This window comes from Sander lucioperca, chromosome 15, assembly GCF_008315115.2.
Source record: "Sander lucioperca isolate FBNREF2018 chromosome 15, SLUC_FBN_1.2, whole genome shotgun sequence".
In the NCBI taxonomy this organism is placed as follows: domain Eukaryota; kingdom Metazoa; phylum Chordata; class Actinopteri; order Perciformes; family Percidae; genus Sander; species Sander lucioperca.
The window spans coordinates 29,220,454-29,235,782 of NC_050187.1; the positions used below are offsets into that span (position 1 = coordinate 29,220,454).

At 40.2% G+C, this 15,329-nt stretch overlaps 1 protein-coding gene across 1 annotated transcript in view; it reads right to left on the bottom strand.

Annotated features, from left to right (window-relative positions):
- The window catches only part of LOC116061746 (contactin-associated protein-like 4), a 77,624-nt gene that overhangs the window by 12,384 nt on the left and 49,911 nt on the right, over positions 1-15,329 (bottom strand). Inside the window, exons 8-17 of the mRNA XM_031316087.2 lie at positions 14,913-15,180; positions 13,854-14,003; positions 12,893-13,064; positions 9,106-9,212; positions 7,759-7,878; positions 7,363-7,563; positions 6,661-6,823; positions 5,339-5,466; positions 4,962-5,132; positions 1,731-1,949 (exon numbers count right to left, since the gene is read on the bottom strand). Of these exons, the coding sequence (XP_031171947.1) occupies positions 1,731-1,949; positions 4,962-5,132; positions 5,339-5,466; positions 6,661-6,823; positions 7,363-7,563; positions 7,759-7,878; positions 9,106-9,212; positions 12,893-13,064; positions 13,854-14,003; positions 14,913-15,180 (1,699 nt within the window). The remainder of the gene's footprint in view (positions 1-1,730; positions 1,950-4,961; positions 5,133-5,338; positions 5,467-6,660; positions 6,824-7,362; positions 7,564-7,758; positions 7,879-9,105; positions 9,213-12,892; positions 13,065-13,853; positions 14,004-14,912; positions 15,181-15,329) is intronic.

Consider the following 15,329-nt stretch of genomic DNA (forward strand, 5'->3'; position numbering starts at 1 on the left):
CGAAGCAATTCATCTATTATCAAAATCATATCAAAGTCGACTACCATATACTGTGCTGTGTATTTGAATCGCCCTTTTTCCTGCTTTTGACCGCAAAGGGTCTCACACATTGCTTATGCATAGGCTGATGCTTCCAATGCCAAAACCTGGGAGAAAATATGCCTATTCAATAGCTCTACTCAATATATCTACCGTAAATGACAAGTTATGGCCATTTTCAAAAGAAATGAATGGAAAGCAAATTGTATCATTGTTGTGATCAAATTGGGGAGCGACATACCCTGGAAATCCAGAGTTCTTGCGAGAGCACAATTTGAATTTGCTCAGCAAGTCACTCTGGCATTGAGTAATGATGCTCATTAACTATGCCCTTGTAGCCGAGCTACACCAATCACATCGGTGTATCTGATATAGGCGAGCCAGAGGCGAGCTAAACAGATGACGACAGTTTAATCTAATAGTTAGCTCCGCTGGTAGCTAAGCGTATGGGGCTCTGGATACGTCACCCAGTGTATTGTTGTGATTGGTCATAGTGTTATCCAATTGCGTGCAGTGAGATTTTCAAATGCATGCTTTGTGCTGCCCCTTGAGTTGGGCCATTTTTATTACTTGATGCCAGACCCTTAATCTTTCGGATTTGGGTCTGGATTTCCAGGCTACGAGTGACACTGACCGATACCTGATTTTTATTATAAACAGCCGAACATACTCTGCACTTCCAGAAACAAAGATGCGTCACCACCCTCATACTGAACTTTTGAAATAATCAGCTGATGAAACATTGTGAAACACAAACTGGCAGGTAAAAAAATTCAAGGAGTTGACTTTTTACTGGCTGTCTGTCTGCCAGCTGAGCTGGTTGTTCATATCTGGAAAGTAGGCGAGCTGTCAATCTGTCTGATAGTCTTCCTGTCCTTCCTGGCTGGCTGACTGTGACAGGAAAATATTTTCCCCTTTTCCAGGGCAGAATTTAAACTAATAAAAGTTATTGTTTTCTTGCATTACAACCTCCAACTGTCCTCAGAGTTTAGGCTCTGCTACATTATAATTATCTCAGAGTACTGGCAACCTCAAGACTGTTACGATGAGATAAACAGCTTTCCAGGACTGCAGAGTTGATGAGGTTCATATCAGGGCCCGGAGTTTTATCAGGAGCTGTCCGGAAGGGACTACCTGAACTAATGGACTGGGTTCAAACACTGTACCAAGGTTACTGCAAGAGAACTGACCACTACAAACTGCTTTTCACTGCATCATCCTGATGATATTTCTATCAATTTGTGAGGATTTTCTCTCAGTCTATTAAGTGTACACGTATAAAGGTATTGCTTCCATAACCTTGGCCTGTATACCTTAAATTGCTAAGCTTTAGGAACAAGGATTGTTAACGGCTGATTGATCTCACTTCAATTTGTCAATCAATAAATAGAGACAGCACCGCAATGTGATCCCTGTAGAGTGTGAACTAGGATGAGAAGCAGAGTGTTAGTGTGGAGTTTTGCTGAAGGCTTTAGTTTCTGTCACTATCTGCTTAGGATACAGAGTAAAAGAAAGAAAGCTAGTGGAAATGTGTCCAAAACTGCTGATTTGTCTTCCAAATAAAAATCTTATGTATGGACAAAAAGATGGTGTGAATACCGTGTTGTTGTTTTTTCTTTGTTAAGGCAGCTTTGAATTGCATTTCAAGCTGTGTCACAGTCACAGTCTCACACACACACACACACACACACCTATAAATAACTGGCTGTTCAGCTGCAGGTGGATGTGCCCATCAGCAGGAGCCTCCTGCGTGGCAGTGGGGAGCTCGTCGAGGCGAAGCGATGCCTCTTTAACGTTACGCTCTGCTCGAATGCGATGCCACCTGTTGTCGTTCAGCGGGGAGCCAGCCTTCACACGAACCTCCAACGGACCGTTACCCACATCAAAGGAGAAGAGGACCTCGGTGGACGCTGAGTCAGGAAACGAAGAAAATCACGACTTACTGTTGCTGAACATATTTATTCAAGTCCCTTCTTTGCATCCAATTATCTTTTCTTCTGTATCACCCTTCACTTATTGTTGTTCTTCAGGGGTTAGCCAGCACTCCGCTATCAACACACAGACATAGCTACAGTATGCTGCTCCTGTCCCATGATTCAATTGTTGTTGCTGTTGATCAAATCATCCCCTAATTTCTGATCTTGTTTATCTATATTTGTAAAATGTCTGTGGAGATTCATTTATGCATCCAGGTAATTGTAATTTCAACAAAGTTTTAATTTAAAAACACTGGATTCAAAAATATAAAATACAAGACGTTTCAGTGTTCATCCAAACTGATGAAGGTGTTTGGATGAACACTGAAACGTCTTGTATTTTATATTTTTTAATCCAGTGTTTTTAAATTAAAGCTTTGCTGAAACTATATTTGTAAAGTAAAACCTACAGTATTTCTTTTTTAAACAGAAAAAGAACAAAAGAAAAAAAAGGAGCTGTACCTTCTAGCCAAGTATTTACATGTCAGAAATTGTTACCTACAAAGCACATTGCCTTGTTTGGAACACACGGAATCTATGTGGTTTACTCATTGATTTCGAGACTATAAAGGGCTTTTTATCTCTTCCCTCTAAAGACTCTCTTGTTGCTAGTTTTTCTGTTGTTACGCTTTTACCAAAGACCAGGTTTTCCCTGAAGCCCTTATTCCCTTTAACAGTTACACCATCTGCAGAGACTAGAAGATGAAGTGATTTATGTGGTGCTAGTTGACACATTGACACATGAGCTCTACTGGAACTTAGATAAGAAATATATTGTGACGTAATGTAAGTATTTAAGAAATGTATAAGTAAAGTGATGAAAACACAAACGACGTGTTTCCACTGTATGACTAACTACTGTGGTACGGCTCTGCTTGACTCAACTCACTCTTTGTTTGGTACCAATACTTTTCTCAGGGTTTCTGCAGGCTTCACCAAGTCAAATTTAACCTTTTGTAAGACCTTTTTCAGACCATTACGAATGAAATTTAAGACCTGTATCACAATGGTCTCATTTGTAGTAGTAAAAACAGCAAATTATATTTGGACTAGCGGCAGAAAGAACTACAACACCACGGAATAAATAAAAAAAATTCAATGAGCATTAGAGGTAGCGTTACATTGACGTAGGAAAATTAAGACGTGTTTAAAATTATTTAAGACCTAGAACACAATACTTAGCGAATTTAAGACTGTTCAAGGCTAAAAATTTGGATTTTGAAATTAAGTTATACTTTTTTATACTTTTTAAGACCCTGTGGAAACCCTGTTTTCTCTTTTTCTTTTCCACTGTAGATGGTGTACTATGCTCAGCTGATCGACACAGCGATGCAGCGTGAGACTGCCGTGACATCATCTTCAACGCATCACTCGCTGAATCCTTTCATCGTGCACCAAACAGAGGAAGGTCTGCACTTTGTCAATTGTACAGCGTAGTGTACGGTGTAGTTTTATGGGTCTCACACATTGCTTATGCATAGGCTGATGCTTCCAATGCCAAAACCTGGGAGAAGATATGCCTATTCAATAGCTATACTCAATAGATCTACTGTAAATGACAATTTATGGCCATTTTTAGAAAAGAATTAACGGAAAGCAAATCGTATCATTGTTGTGATCAAATTGGGGAGCGACACTGACCGATATCTGGTTTTTATTATTAACAGCCAAACATACTCTGCACTTCCAGAAACAAAGATGTGCCACCACCCTCATACTTAACTTTTGAAGTAATCAGCTGATGAAACATCGTGAAACACAAACTGGCAGGTAAAAAAATTCAAGGAGTTGACTTTTTACTGGCTGTCTGCCAGCTGAGCACCATGCTGGTTGCTCATATCTGGAAAGTAGGCGAGCTGTCAATCTGTCTGATAGTCTTCCTGTCCTGCCTGGCTGGCTGACTGTGACAGGAAAATATTTTCCCCTTTTCCAGGGCAGAATTTAAACTAATAAAAGTTATTGTTTTCTTGCATTACAACCTCCAACTGTCCTCAGAGTTTAGGCTCTGCTACATTATAATTGTCTCAGAGTACTGGCAACCTCAAGACTGTTACGATGAGATAAACTTTCCAGGACTGCAGAGTTGATGAGTTTCATATCAGGGCCCGGAGTTTTATCAGGAGCTGTCCGGAAGGGATTACACTTCGTCAATTGTACAGCGTAGTGTACAGTGTAGTTTTGTGGGCTGACATCTTTTTAAATCTGTGTCGAGTGAATACATAAATTGCAGCTGCTATTAATGGTAGCTTGGCTATTGGTTTGTGCAGAATGTCCCGTGTAGCACTAGTGGCGATTCTCTCAGAAAAATTCAGGTATATGCACAGAATAAGTACAATCTGTACTCTCACTGCAGAGGCTGTCCGCTTTTTGTCAGTCCAGAAGCTGCAGCTTCATATATTAGAACATGGCACCATTGGCCAGCTGCAACCTTAAAACCTGATATCTTGCATAACCTAGTTTCCTGTGTGGATCTTTTACACAGTATTGTATAGTGATCATAAAGAGTTACCTGTCTACAATGGTAGATTAGTTTTCTTTGGCAAATCCATAAAATGAAACACTTTACGGTTGTCATAATAGACAGCACACACTTTGTGTACTACCATAAAATGTTACAGTACGATGATTTCAACACCAATGCACTACAGCGATACACAGAACTATAAACTCTGATGGTTATAAAGGAAAAGTATTGCAGCGGACTAGAAGAATGCCACAGCAGTGATTTCCCAGAGGAGGGGAAAAAAATGTTGGTGTTCCTGGAAAAGTATGTTTTTTTTGGAAGGGTTGAGAAGTTCTGAGGGGGAGATCGAGGCAGGATCATCACCACCAGCTGAGTTCAATCCAGGTGAAACTTAAACTCCGAGGATGATCCTTCCTGCTCAGGTTGTACTCGCATCTAAGTAAAGTCCGGATTAAACATCTAACCCGAAAGGTTTTACTTACAGCTGAGTTCAATCCGAATGAAGTCTTTGATGCCCAAGTTTTCCAGGAAGATGCCGGAGGATGAAGTGGTTTTAAACAGGAAGGAGATGTCTGCGCTCAGCTCTCCGTGGAATGTGGGAAAGTGGAGGTACGACGTCTCTTTGTCAAAGAATGCAGCATTCCAGACATTTTCTGCAAATAAATGAAAAACTATTATCATCATTATTTTCATGGTCTTCAAATTACAATTGTAGAGCACATGCGTGAGTTTGCAATTCGGCTATTACAATTCCATGCCATTCAAATGTCACTAATTCTTGGCCAGTATTGAACTGAGACATGACACACAAAAAAACATGTGACAACAGGTGACACTGAGGCCTCTGAACTTGACTTACCGTCTCCATGACAACGGAGAGGCCCCACTCTGTAGGCACTTTCTGAACCTGGCCTCTGGACATCACCCAGCACCAGAGATCTGACAGGGAGGGTCTCCTTATGGGTCAGCAGGCCCGAGTCATTAGCCCTGGAAAGTAGGGAAAAGGACAAAGTGGAAGAAGAAGAAGAAAAAGTGGAAGAGGAAGAAGCTGAATTTAAAGAGGACACCAAAGACTAGAGGGGAAAAAGATTACAGTAACTTTTACCATGAGCAAAAGAAGACGGATCAGAAAGAGAAGAGAGAGCATAAGAAGTAGTTTGATTATCATTATCATCTGCCTGTCTATTGGTGTGGTAGCTAACGGTATCCTTTTACATTAAATCAGTCAAACTTTTTAAAGCTGCATAATTCACTATTTTGTTGTAGTAAATAATGCCGTACCCAGTGTTGCCACAGTTACTTTGAAAAAGTAACTTAGTTACTTTACAGATTACTTGATTTTAAAAGTAATTTAGTTACTTTACAGATTACTTGATTTTAAAAGTAACTAAGTTAGATTACAAGTTACTTTATTAGTTACATTCAGCAGCTGCTGACAACACCCCCACAGCCTCAACATAAAAATGACAACCGGTTTACTGTGAGGCAGCTCGGCATTGCCAGTAGTAGGGATCTTGTTTATTATCGCACGAAACGAAGGCGAGTCAACCGTGTTTAAGGGCAGCATTTCCTCTACAACATACTGCCCGACCAACTTCTTCAACTCTCCCCCACTTACTGGTTTTGCACCGAAGTCCAGCTTTTGTTGTTTGGGTGGTGGGGGACCTCCTGCTCTCTGCTTCGCACCACCTGGGGGGACTTGCTCTGTAAGTTTGACTGCAGTGCTGCGACTCCAAATGTTTCTTCAAATTTGACGTAGTGTTTTTGTAGCTAGATAGCACTTTGTCGCCACCAGCACAGAGTGTACAACAAACCTTAATATTGCCATCTTTAGCTGACACAAGCTCAAAATAGTGACTGTATTTCCAGCTAGAAAACGCGCATCTCTCTCCTCCCTCCATTGTTTTACGTTTGTGTCGCTGCGTGGTACACGTGACCTGTCCACATGCTGAAAACGTGACTTGTCGTCGCAAACTTGACTTCACTCCCCGAGATGCAAGAATAAAGTAAAAACAATATATATTTTTACTAAGGAAAATGACAAAAACAGTAACGCACAGTGACTTGGATAAGTAACTTTAATCTGATTACTGGTTTGGAAATAGTAACGCGTTAGATTACTCGTTACTGAAAAAAGTGGTCAGATTAGAGTAACGCGTTACCCGGCATCACTGGCCGTACCATTCAGTGCGGTCAGCATCACAGTTGCAGTAGTGTTTGGGGTCCACACAGTTCTCCTGCAGGCCGCAGGAACACTGCTGGCTGCCTGGAGGAGCCCCGCCCCAATACGTCTGCACCTGTCCTGCACCTGGACCCCCCACCCACCAGCTGGGCAGAGGGCCGTCTGCAACACACAAATACACTCATTATTGTCACGTGTCTGGACAATGCACTACACAGCAAGATTCAAGATTTTTATTTACCATTTGTGCATACACCAAACAGTCCAGTCACAGAGGAATTATTTGAGTCAAGTAAAAAGAGTTAAGGGCAAAGAAAAGCACACCAACTAAAATAGATAATACAAGGTAAATAAATTAAAATAAAATAAGACAAAAAAAACACTTAGATACTGTACAACAGAGTGCAAACATATAATAAATGATGAATACAGTAACTGGAGGATACAACTATGGGGGATATTGCATTTGTCACGACAATAAAAATTGAAAATATTGCACAGTAGTTCACAGTAGAGTGAATTAGTGAGGATTATTGCATATGTTATCACAGTTAATTGTTCAGTGTTTTAGTGAATATATAGCATTTTGAGGAGCCTCTCCCCAGTTACTCATGTACATGATATCCTAAAACTTCCATTTTTGTATTGACATTTTTTAAATACTCCCTGTGTTGGTGTCACAGAATATTATAGAATGTTACCCGGTGTGTTTAGGAGGCGTGACTTCCTGCAGTGGTAGGTCAGTTCCTGTTCGCAGTGCTCCGATTGGCCAATGACGGCCGCCAGCTGCTTCTCCTCAGCTGTGTATTCAAAGTGAGCCATGTGCTGATTCTTTCCCGGCGACGGTCGGACTGTCGTCAGATCTGTGTTATTGTGCTGGATCACCATCCACGTTTTGTCCTCTGGTGGAGAGACAAAAGGAAGAAAGACAGAGCAAAAAAATGTCTGCATTTTACTCAGCATGACTGACAGAAAGGATGAAAAAAGACAGAGGGAAAAGCTGAACATGTGCCCAAAAAAACGATCTAAAAATAAGGAAAAGCTGGACATGAGGGTGTGTTTTGATGCGTGCGTGTTTTGATGTGTGTATCAGCTACCTGTCATGTCGCAGTATATTAGCTGTGGTCTGATGTGTCCGCTGCCATCCACATCAATGTAATAATATCCCGACATGTTGCCTTTGTGTTTGTACGCCTCACAGGACTGCTCGAATATCGCTGACGAGAGAGAAACACAGCATCACCATCATCATAAACATTCCATTCCCAGTCATTCATATGTTTTGCTACTTTTGTCTGCAATTGATTAAAAACAAAACTCTTTTCCTAAGCTTCCTTCCCACAACAGATCCTAAAGGCACAAAAATAATTCCATAAGTACAGGACACTATGCAACATATGTAATCCATAGTTGTAATGCAGTTTATTTATTCATTTTTAAAGCAGAGGTATTTATTTCCACTATCAAACTCAAAGATCTTAATTGCTTTTCTATATATTATGCTGGCAACCCATGGTGCTCAGAAGGACTTCCAGTTGAGACCCCCACACCACATTAGGGAATCTGGACATGGAGACAGGGTTCTTAAAGGTTTCTATGGCTGATATATATGTCTGTTGTATTATATTGGGAAAAAAATGTAACATCTTTGGGACTCATCACTATTTCTATATATTGTAATTTATTTCAAGGCTCATTGCTGGTGTCAAAACAAATCTGGAGCCTAAACAACATCTTGGCTGTAATTTTTATGTTTTGGCAGATGATTGCCAAAGGAGCACTTTGGTCTTCATAAGAAAACAATAAAACTATATTTGAGCACTTCTTTCGCAAAATCAAAGAAAAACCCATTTACACTTAAATACTAAACAAATACACATAGTCAAAAAAACTACTGCAACATCTTTCTCTAAAGAATCTTCTTCACGGCTGAAACCAGAATATCTTTTTTACAGTAGTCATTTAATGTTCTTTCTTATTTGCCCCTGTTTTTTTTTAAACATTTCAAGCTCTCTTGTTCTGCCTCCCTTGTTCCTTCTCTTCTTCTAAATCTCCCTCTTTTCCCTGTGTCGACTGAGATGCTCACACAATGATGATTGCAGGAAAGAGGTTTGGTCTCAGCCTGACCTGCCACAGCAACGTCTGCAGGGACCTCAACTTAAAAGCAGCAGGTTCTCTCATTACAGACGTGAACATACACGTGCAAACACACACACACACACACACACACACACACACACACACACACACAATGATGATTGCAGGAAAGAGGTTTGATCTCAGCCCGACCTTCTGCCACAACGTCTGCAGGGACTTTCTCATTACAGACAACATGTGAACACACACACACACACACACACACACACACACACACACACACACACACACAGTCCATACTGTGTAGCCTTTAAACAACAGTAACCAACAAAGCCTCTTGCCCTTACAGCTGTGACAGGTGGCTCCGCTGTAGCCGGTGCTGGAACAGTTACAGTGGAAAGTGCTCCATGATTGACTGCAGCTGCCTCCGTGTTCACAATGACTCGGAGAACACCTAAGTGCCAAAGAGAGACACACATTTAGACTTCTTTACCAAACTCTTCTTTACCTTTCCCAGAAGCATTTTGCAGAGTAACACTGCATTGTGGTAAAATAACTTCATAATGGAAGGCTCACTTTTTCACATCGTCACAAGCCAACAACAGGAAGAATGTGTGTCACCGGTACTGGAAAGTAACTAAATATTTTTACTCAAGTACTGTACTTGGGTATTTCCATTTTCTGCTACTTTATAGTTGTACAATACAGAAAGAAATATTATACTTTTACATTCTTTTAAATACATGTCTTTTAAGTTCCCAGGAACAGTTAGTGACCCGTTTTCCATCACGCAGCAGTGGTTGGTCAGCCAGAGAGGGTATGGCGGAGCTAACGCAACAGACTCGCTCTTTAACCTACTTATGTGAAAAGCACCGTACTGATTTTTGCAGTCTCTCTTTGATAGGTCGAAACAGAGATCTTCAATATTGTAAATTTAAATACAAATTTAAATGTGTGACTTTTAATTGTAACAGAGTATTTCTACACTGTGATATTGATAGTTTTACTTAGTAAGTAGTATGTCTGAATACGTCTTTTCTTCACTATGGATGCCAAGTACAGTTGTGACAACTTTCTGTTTTGAAAGCGAAGGGGAGGACTCAACACATCAGAAGGGGGAAAGTAAACAAGAAACAGCATGTAGCATTAGCGTTAATCAGAGATCAAGACACTCCCAAAATGATCATATTTGTTAAAAGAGCACAAACTGTAAAACAAAGATTGCAAGTTGTGAACAAAAATACAGTCTACATGACTAATGTCTAATTCTGTGCTCTTTTTATCAAATTAATTTTTAATTTGATAAAAAGAGCACAGAATTAGACACACTCTCATCAGGTGTACATTGACATTAAAGTTCAGGTTAGTCTTAGATTTTCATGTAACAAAGTAAAACAATTACATTAAGGTTAGGGTAAGGTTCTCCAGATGATTAAAAAGCAAAAACTTCCACTCACAGTTTTCCAGACCTGAACCTAGGTCCCTGAAGATAAAAGTAAATGTACTTGTTTATTCGCCAGCCTATAACCTAAAAACCTTTACTTTTTACTGCATTCAATATGAAACTACTGCTTCTTTCTGGCTGTGCCGCCTCATTTATCACAGTAATGAAAGCATATGGCACACATTGCAACAGTACGCATTTTTTTATGTGTTTTTAATACTTTTTGGACGACAACAATAATAACAGTAAATGGCACAAAGGCAAAAACAATATCAAGCTTTAGCTTGCTAGTCTGTTCTTCATTCATTGCTGGTTTTATCTTTCAAAAAAATGTGTTAATAATAATAAAACCTACTTCTAAATGTTTGGTACATTTGACTGACAAGGAAATTGTAGACAGGAGGAGTAAATCAGAAATGCTTTATACCTACATTTGTTTGAAGCAGTTTGAAGGGTAGTGCTCAGAAATGTATCCCAACACCAATAACGACTGAGGCAAAGGCACTCCAAAATGTCCCTGTCATCTGAAGCATCTTTGTGACAACACTGAATGGAGCAAAGCTCTGTCTGACTTTAGCATAAACTGTGGCATCCAAAATACACACTCAGTGGAACATGTTTGAGCAAACTCCGCCGCTGTTAACTTGGACTTTTCCTTCACACTGTCAGCCCTGTGTCAGGACCGTAGCTCAGGACTGAGCTGGGTGGCGGCAAGCTAAACGAGTGGGATACAAAAGACATAGACATAGAAAAACAGTGAGAGGAAAGAGGCAAATGATGGAGATACTGTAAAGAGAGAGGGAGAGAGAAATCCAGGAAAGGGAATTAAGGTTGAGAGACGGATCTAAGGAGAGGAACGGGGGAGCAACAAAGGGGATGAAAGTTTGGATTAATGTAACTCAGCAGCGACTGGGTGGAACATATTTGGAAGGGGAAATGAGGTCAGCGTGTCTGCAGAGAGACTGAAAGAGAGCGGGAGAGCAGCATGTATTTTTAATATTTTACTTAGTGGGAAATTCACTGTTAGAAAAAGCCTTACTCAGCAGGCTTGTCAGATGGTAAAGTTTGGTTTTTAGCACCATTTGCTTTCATTTTATATTTACTCCACTACTTTGTCTTTTAAATATATGCATCATAAATTCTGGCAGTCCATTGTTGCCTCGATTATCTGCAAACATGCATACGCACATCGTGCCAAACAAGTGTCTCTTTACTGGGTCCACTGATAAATTCTGTGTGCATATGACCAGGCGAGCAGCACTTATTTCAGTAAAAAAGTACACTGCAGGTTGGAGGTGAGGGGTTGGAGAAGTGTAAATCGATTTTTCAAGTTGACATTTTATTGAAACAAAAGGTGCTCAGAGAATAATACATATGCCATATACCAGTGGGCTCTAAAGATTTGGAAAAAAGGTCTAATGTCATATTCTGAGAGCAATGTATTATTGCTCACACACAACACAACATTAAACTGACACAGTGGAGCTTGACTTGACATTTTCTGCAATACAGACATACTAGAGGCCGCGGTCTCTCCAGTACATGATGATACAGAAATGTCTATAATAATGATTCTGTCTAACTGTGGTAATGGATTTTTCACTGTACAATATCTGTGTTGGTTCAAAAGAGTTTTAGTACTCAACTTTTATGTATACACATATGGGTCTAATATACTTGTAAAATGTAATAGTATTGTTATATACATCTAAAGTGAGGCACCATGATTTTTTCAAACTATGTTTAACTTTACTTTAAGCTAAAACTGCCTTTAATTGATGTTTACATCTAAAACGCACACGTTAATTGCTAACAGATGCACAAACACAGTTAAATACCGAATTATAATGCACCAGCAGTTTGTTCAAATGTTTTTAATCTAAATACATTAGGACATTTGGTGTTTCTGAGTTCAGGAGATTCCATCACAATAGTGCTAACTGTTTTTCATAACACTGATTTTCCCCATGGGTATAGTCGGCCTCCAAGAGCAATGGAGTACGAACGTAAAAAGAAAATCAACATAAGCAAGATGATAATAGTGATGATAATCACCTGGGAACACTTTGAACAGCAGAAGCAGAAAGCAAACCAGGCCAACAAGAAATACTTTTTCAAACCTGCCCATACTCTATCTACTGACAATAACTCTAAAACAATATATCCCAGACTTTTTTTCAAACTCAATCACACACTGAGGCACAGAGCCAACCAACTGTGTTGCTGCCTCTCAACAAATAAATCACATTTTGAAGAAACAAAGAAAGCAAAACCCCATTTCAGTTCAGAGAAAGGAAGCTGCACCCCATAGACAAAACAATAACTGGATTGTTTTCTTAGCGGGAAAACATTAGGACTGGGACACTGTTGTCATAATTCCCTCCATATCCAATCCACTGCTGTCTAATAATCCATGTGTAATACCATTTCACAGGAAACCAGTCACAGAGCCTTCAGAGGGGGATTAACATGGGGTTACAAAGGAACTTTATCGCATCCTCTTTTCTGACAATGCTTTCTAACACACACAATTGGTATATACAAAATGGTATTATACATAGTAAAATGTACCAGACAAACTTTTCCTGAATAAATAAGGTAAGAACAAATGTAGCATTTAGCTTAACATTTGCTTATGTCAACCTCCCCTGGATAAACATTATCAAACAAATGGTGCTTTTAGGTCTGACCTGTCAATGATGCCACACATGTCGATCTGCAGGTTACTGTAGTTTCCCATCAGCCTCTGCTGCACCATGATCAAGTCCACTGGCTGGTTGTCCACAGTCAGTAGACGCATGCAGCCCTGGAAAGCCTTGAAGGGGTTCATACAATCCTGGCTGCTCCCTTCAGCAGGGCAACCTGCACAGGAGAGGAAACAACATCAGATAACACAGAGGAAACCATGACGTCCACCCTGAAGTTCAGGGTTTGTTATTGTTATTGTTTTTTTTCTGATACCAGTCCTAAAAGAATACTTTTATAACTGTGCTAGTGCCTAAATGGTGCCTGAACCAATTCTTAAAAAAATAAGAGCACAAACCGACAGTCTGCAACATTAAAGAATAGCTTAAATGCTAAGCCATTCGTATATATAGTCAAATGCCATATAGTCAAAATTAATAATTTATTTAAAATGTAATAACAATAACTTATTTCATCAGTCAATTGAAATAACAATTGTTAAACAACAAAAAGAAGAACCACTACAACTTGAGTTTCTCTAGGTGTACTTGAATCCACCATGAGTTTATGAGGTGCAACTGAATGCACCATGAAGTTCCGTCAGTGTTGTTTTTCCAACATCTCCGACTGGGTATGTCGAAAAGTGCAGCTGGGCTAAACTGTGTTTTTGAAGTACAGCTTTAAGCATTTTAACTGTGTTAAAGCCAGCTACTAGCTAACGGTAGGGTAATGTTACCTGCTGCCAAGTGTAATATTAACTAGCGTCATGTACAGGGCACAGAAATGAGGCACCAAAATCTGCATTGCCATTCGGTCCGGTAGATACCGATCGTATAGGGGTTTCGTTATCCAACCCTACCTTTATCCTCAAGTTTAAAAGTCTTCAATAATGATTACATATGCTTGGAACCTCTGAAGATTGTGTGCTTGTTTATGCATGTGTTCATTTATTTATCCCTCTCTTACCGCCAAAGAAAAGTTGACTTCCCGTGGTAACAAGAAACGGGGGACTGGCATGAGCAGTGGCTCCTTCCCCTTCGTCCACAGAGACAGTCAGATGTCCTTGTCTTGAGATCAGCTCCACAGAGTGCCACTGACCGTCATTTAGAGCCGAACCTTAGGACACACACACACACACACACACACACACACACACACACAGGAATATTATAATATCTACCACGACACATATATTGACTGTCTTGATTTTATTTTCATGAAGGTTATGATTACAATACAAAAAATCAGTCATTCAGTTATTGATCTGTTGAGGGAAATTCTCTGTAATTGCCTTCAGTCACAGGGAGGTCAGAGGTCAAGCTCAGCAACAAATAAATGCTGTTGAAACTGGTAAGGATTCAGTATCTGGCTCAAACACTCCAATATGGAGGACAGATTTTTCTAGACTTCAGGCTTCCTAGCATTGACATTGACATATCATAGTTTTTGCTTCTTATCTGGAAAGGTGTGCACATTTGTTTTTGTCTGCTCTGTGTCTTATAATGAATATATATAGGATATTTTGTATTGTGTTCAGTTTCCTGCAAAAGGCCACTGACAGAAACAAAAACCAACCAATCCTTAAAAATAAAAGGCATTCCTGTTCATGCTGGGTTACATTACTAAAAACAAAAGTCCGTTCCTCCTCTGTTTCATATGTGCTGTGAATATTTGATGTTATTTGGACCATGATGTAACTGCACACAAATGGGGACACTTGAGTTGAGGAAATTAATGGGGCCGTTCTCGATATTCCGAACATTAATATAGCAGCAAACAAATATTTGCTATGTAAAGATATAGTGGAGTAATGGCATCCTGAGCAGAGAATAAAGTCACACTCCCTCTGTGTGTGTTGTGATCCAAGCTTCTCTGTTCTTTGTTTTGATAGCCGGTCCGGCCGCGTATGCATGTTAAAAAGAAAGAAGAAAGAAAGAACGTAGAGCCGCATGGAGGCAATCTCAGCCCGCTATTTATTTAACAGACCCTTTAAGATTTAAGTTGGAGGTTTGGGGTCAGACTGACCTGCACTGAGCTCCAGCGGTGCCCTGCCCGACTTGAGGATCTGTAGATGGAGCCTGGCTCTGCTCAGGTACAGCCAGACAACAGCCCCTTGCTTTGGGAGATTAAATGTCAGCAGCAGCCCTGCCTTGTTCCACGTCCGAAACTGAAGCCCCACCGACGTTGCTGTTGATGATAGTTCTGTCACTCCTGGCAACCAGAGGAAGCTCTGGGGACCAGTGAACGTCATGGCAACAAAAACGGGTTCAGCACAAGAAAAGGTCACATTGCCCTGAGATAAATGGAGAAGAGGAGAGGGGAAAATATATGGAGAGAGAGAAATTATTACAGCAAAAGAGGGAAAACACGTTGACGCATGAATTTGAATTCATTTCCAGGGCTGCGTGGCGGCGCCCTGATGCACAGAGATCTCATCAGCAA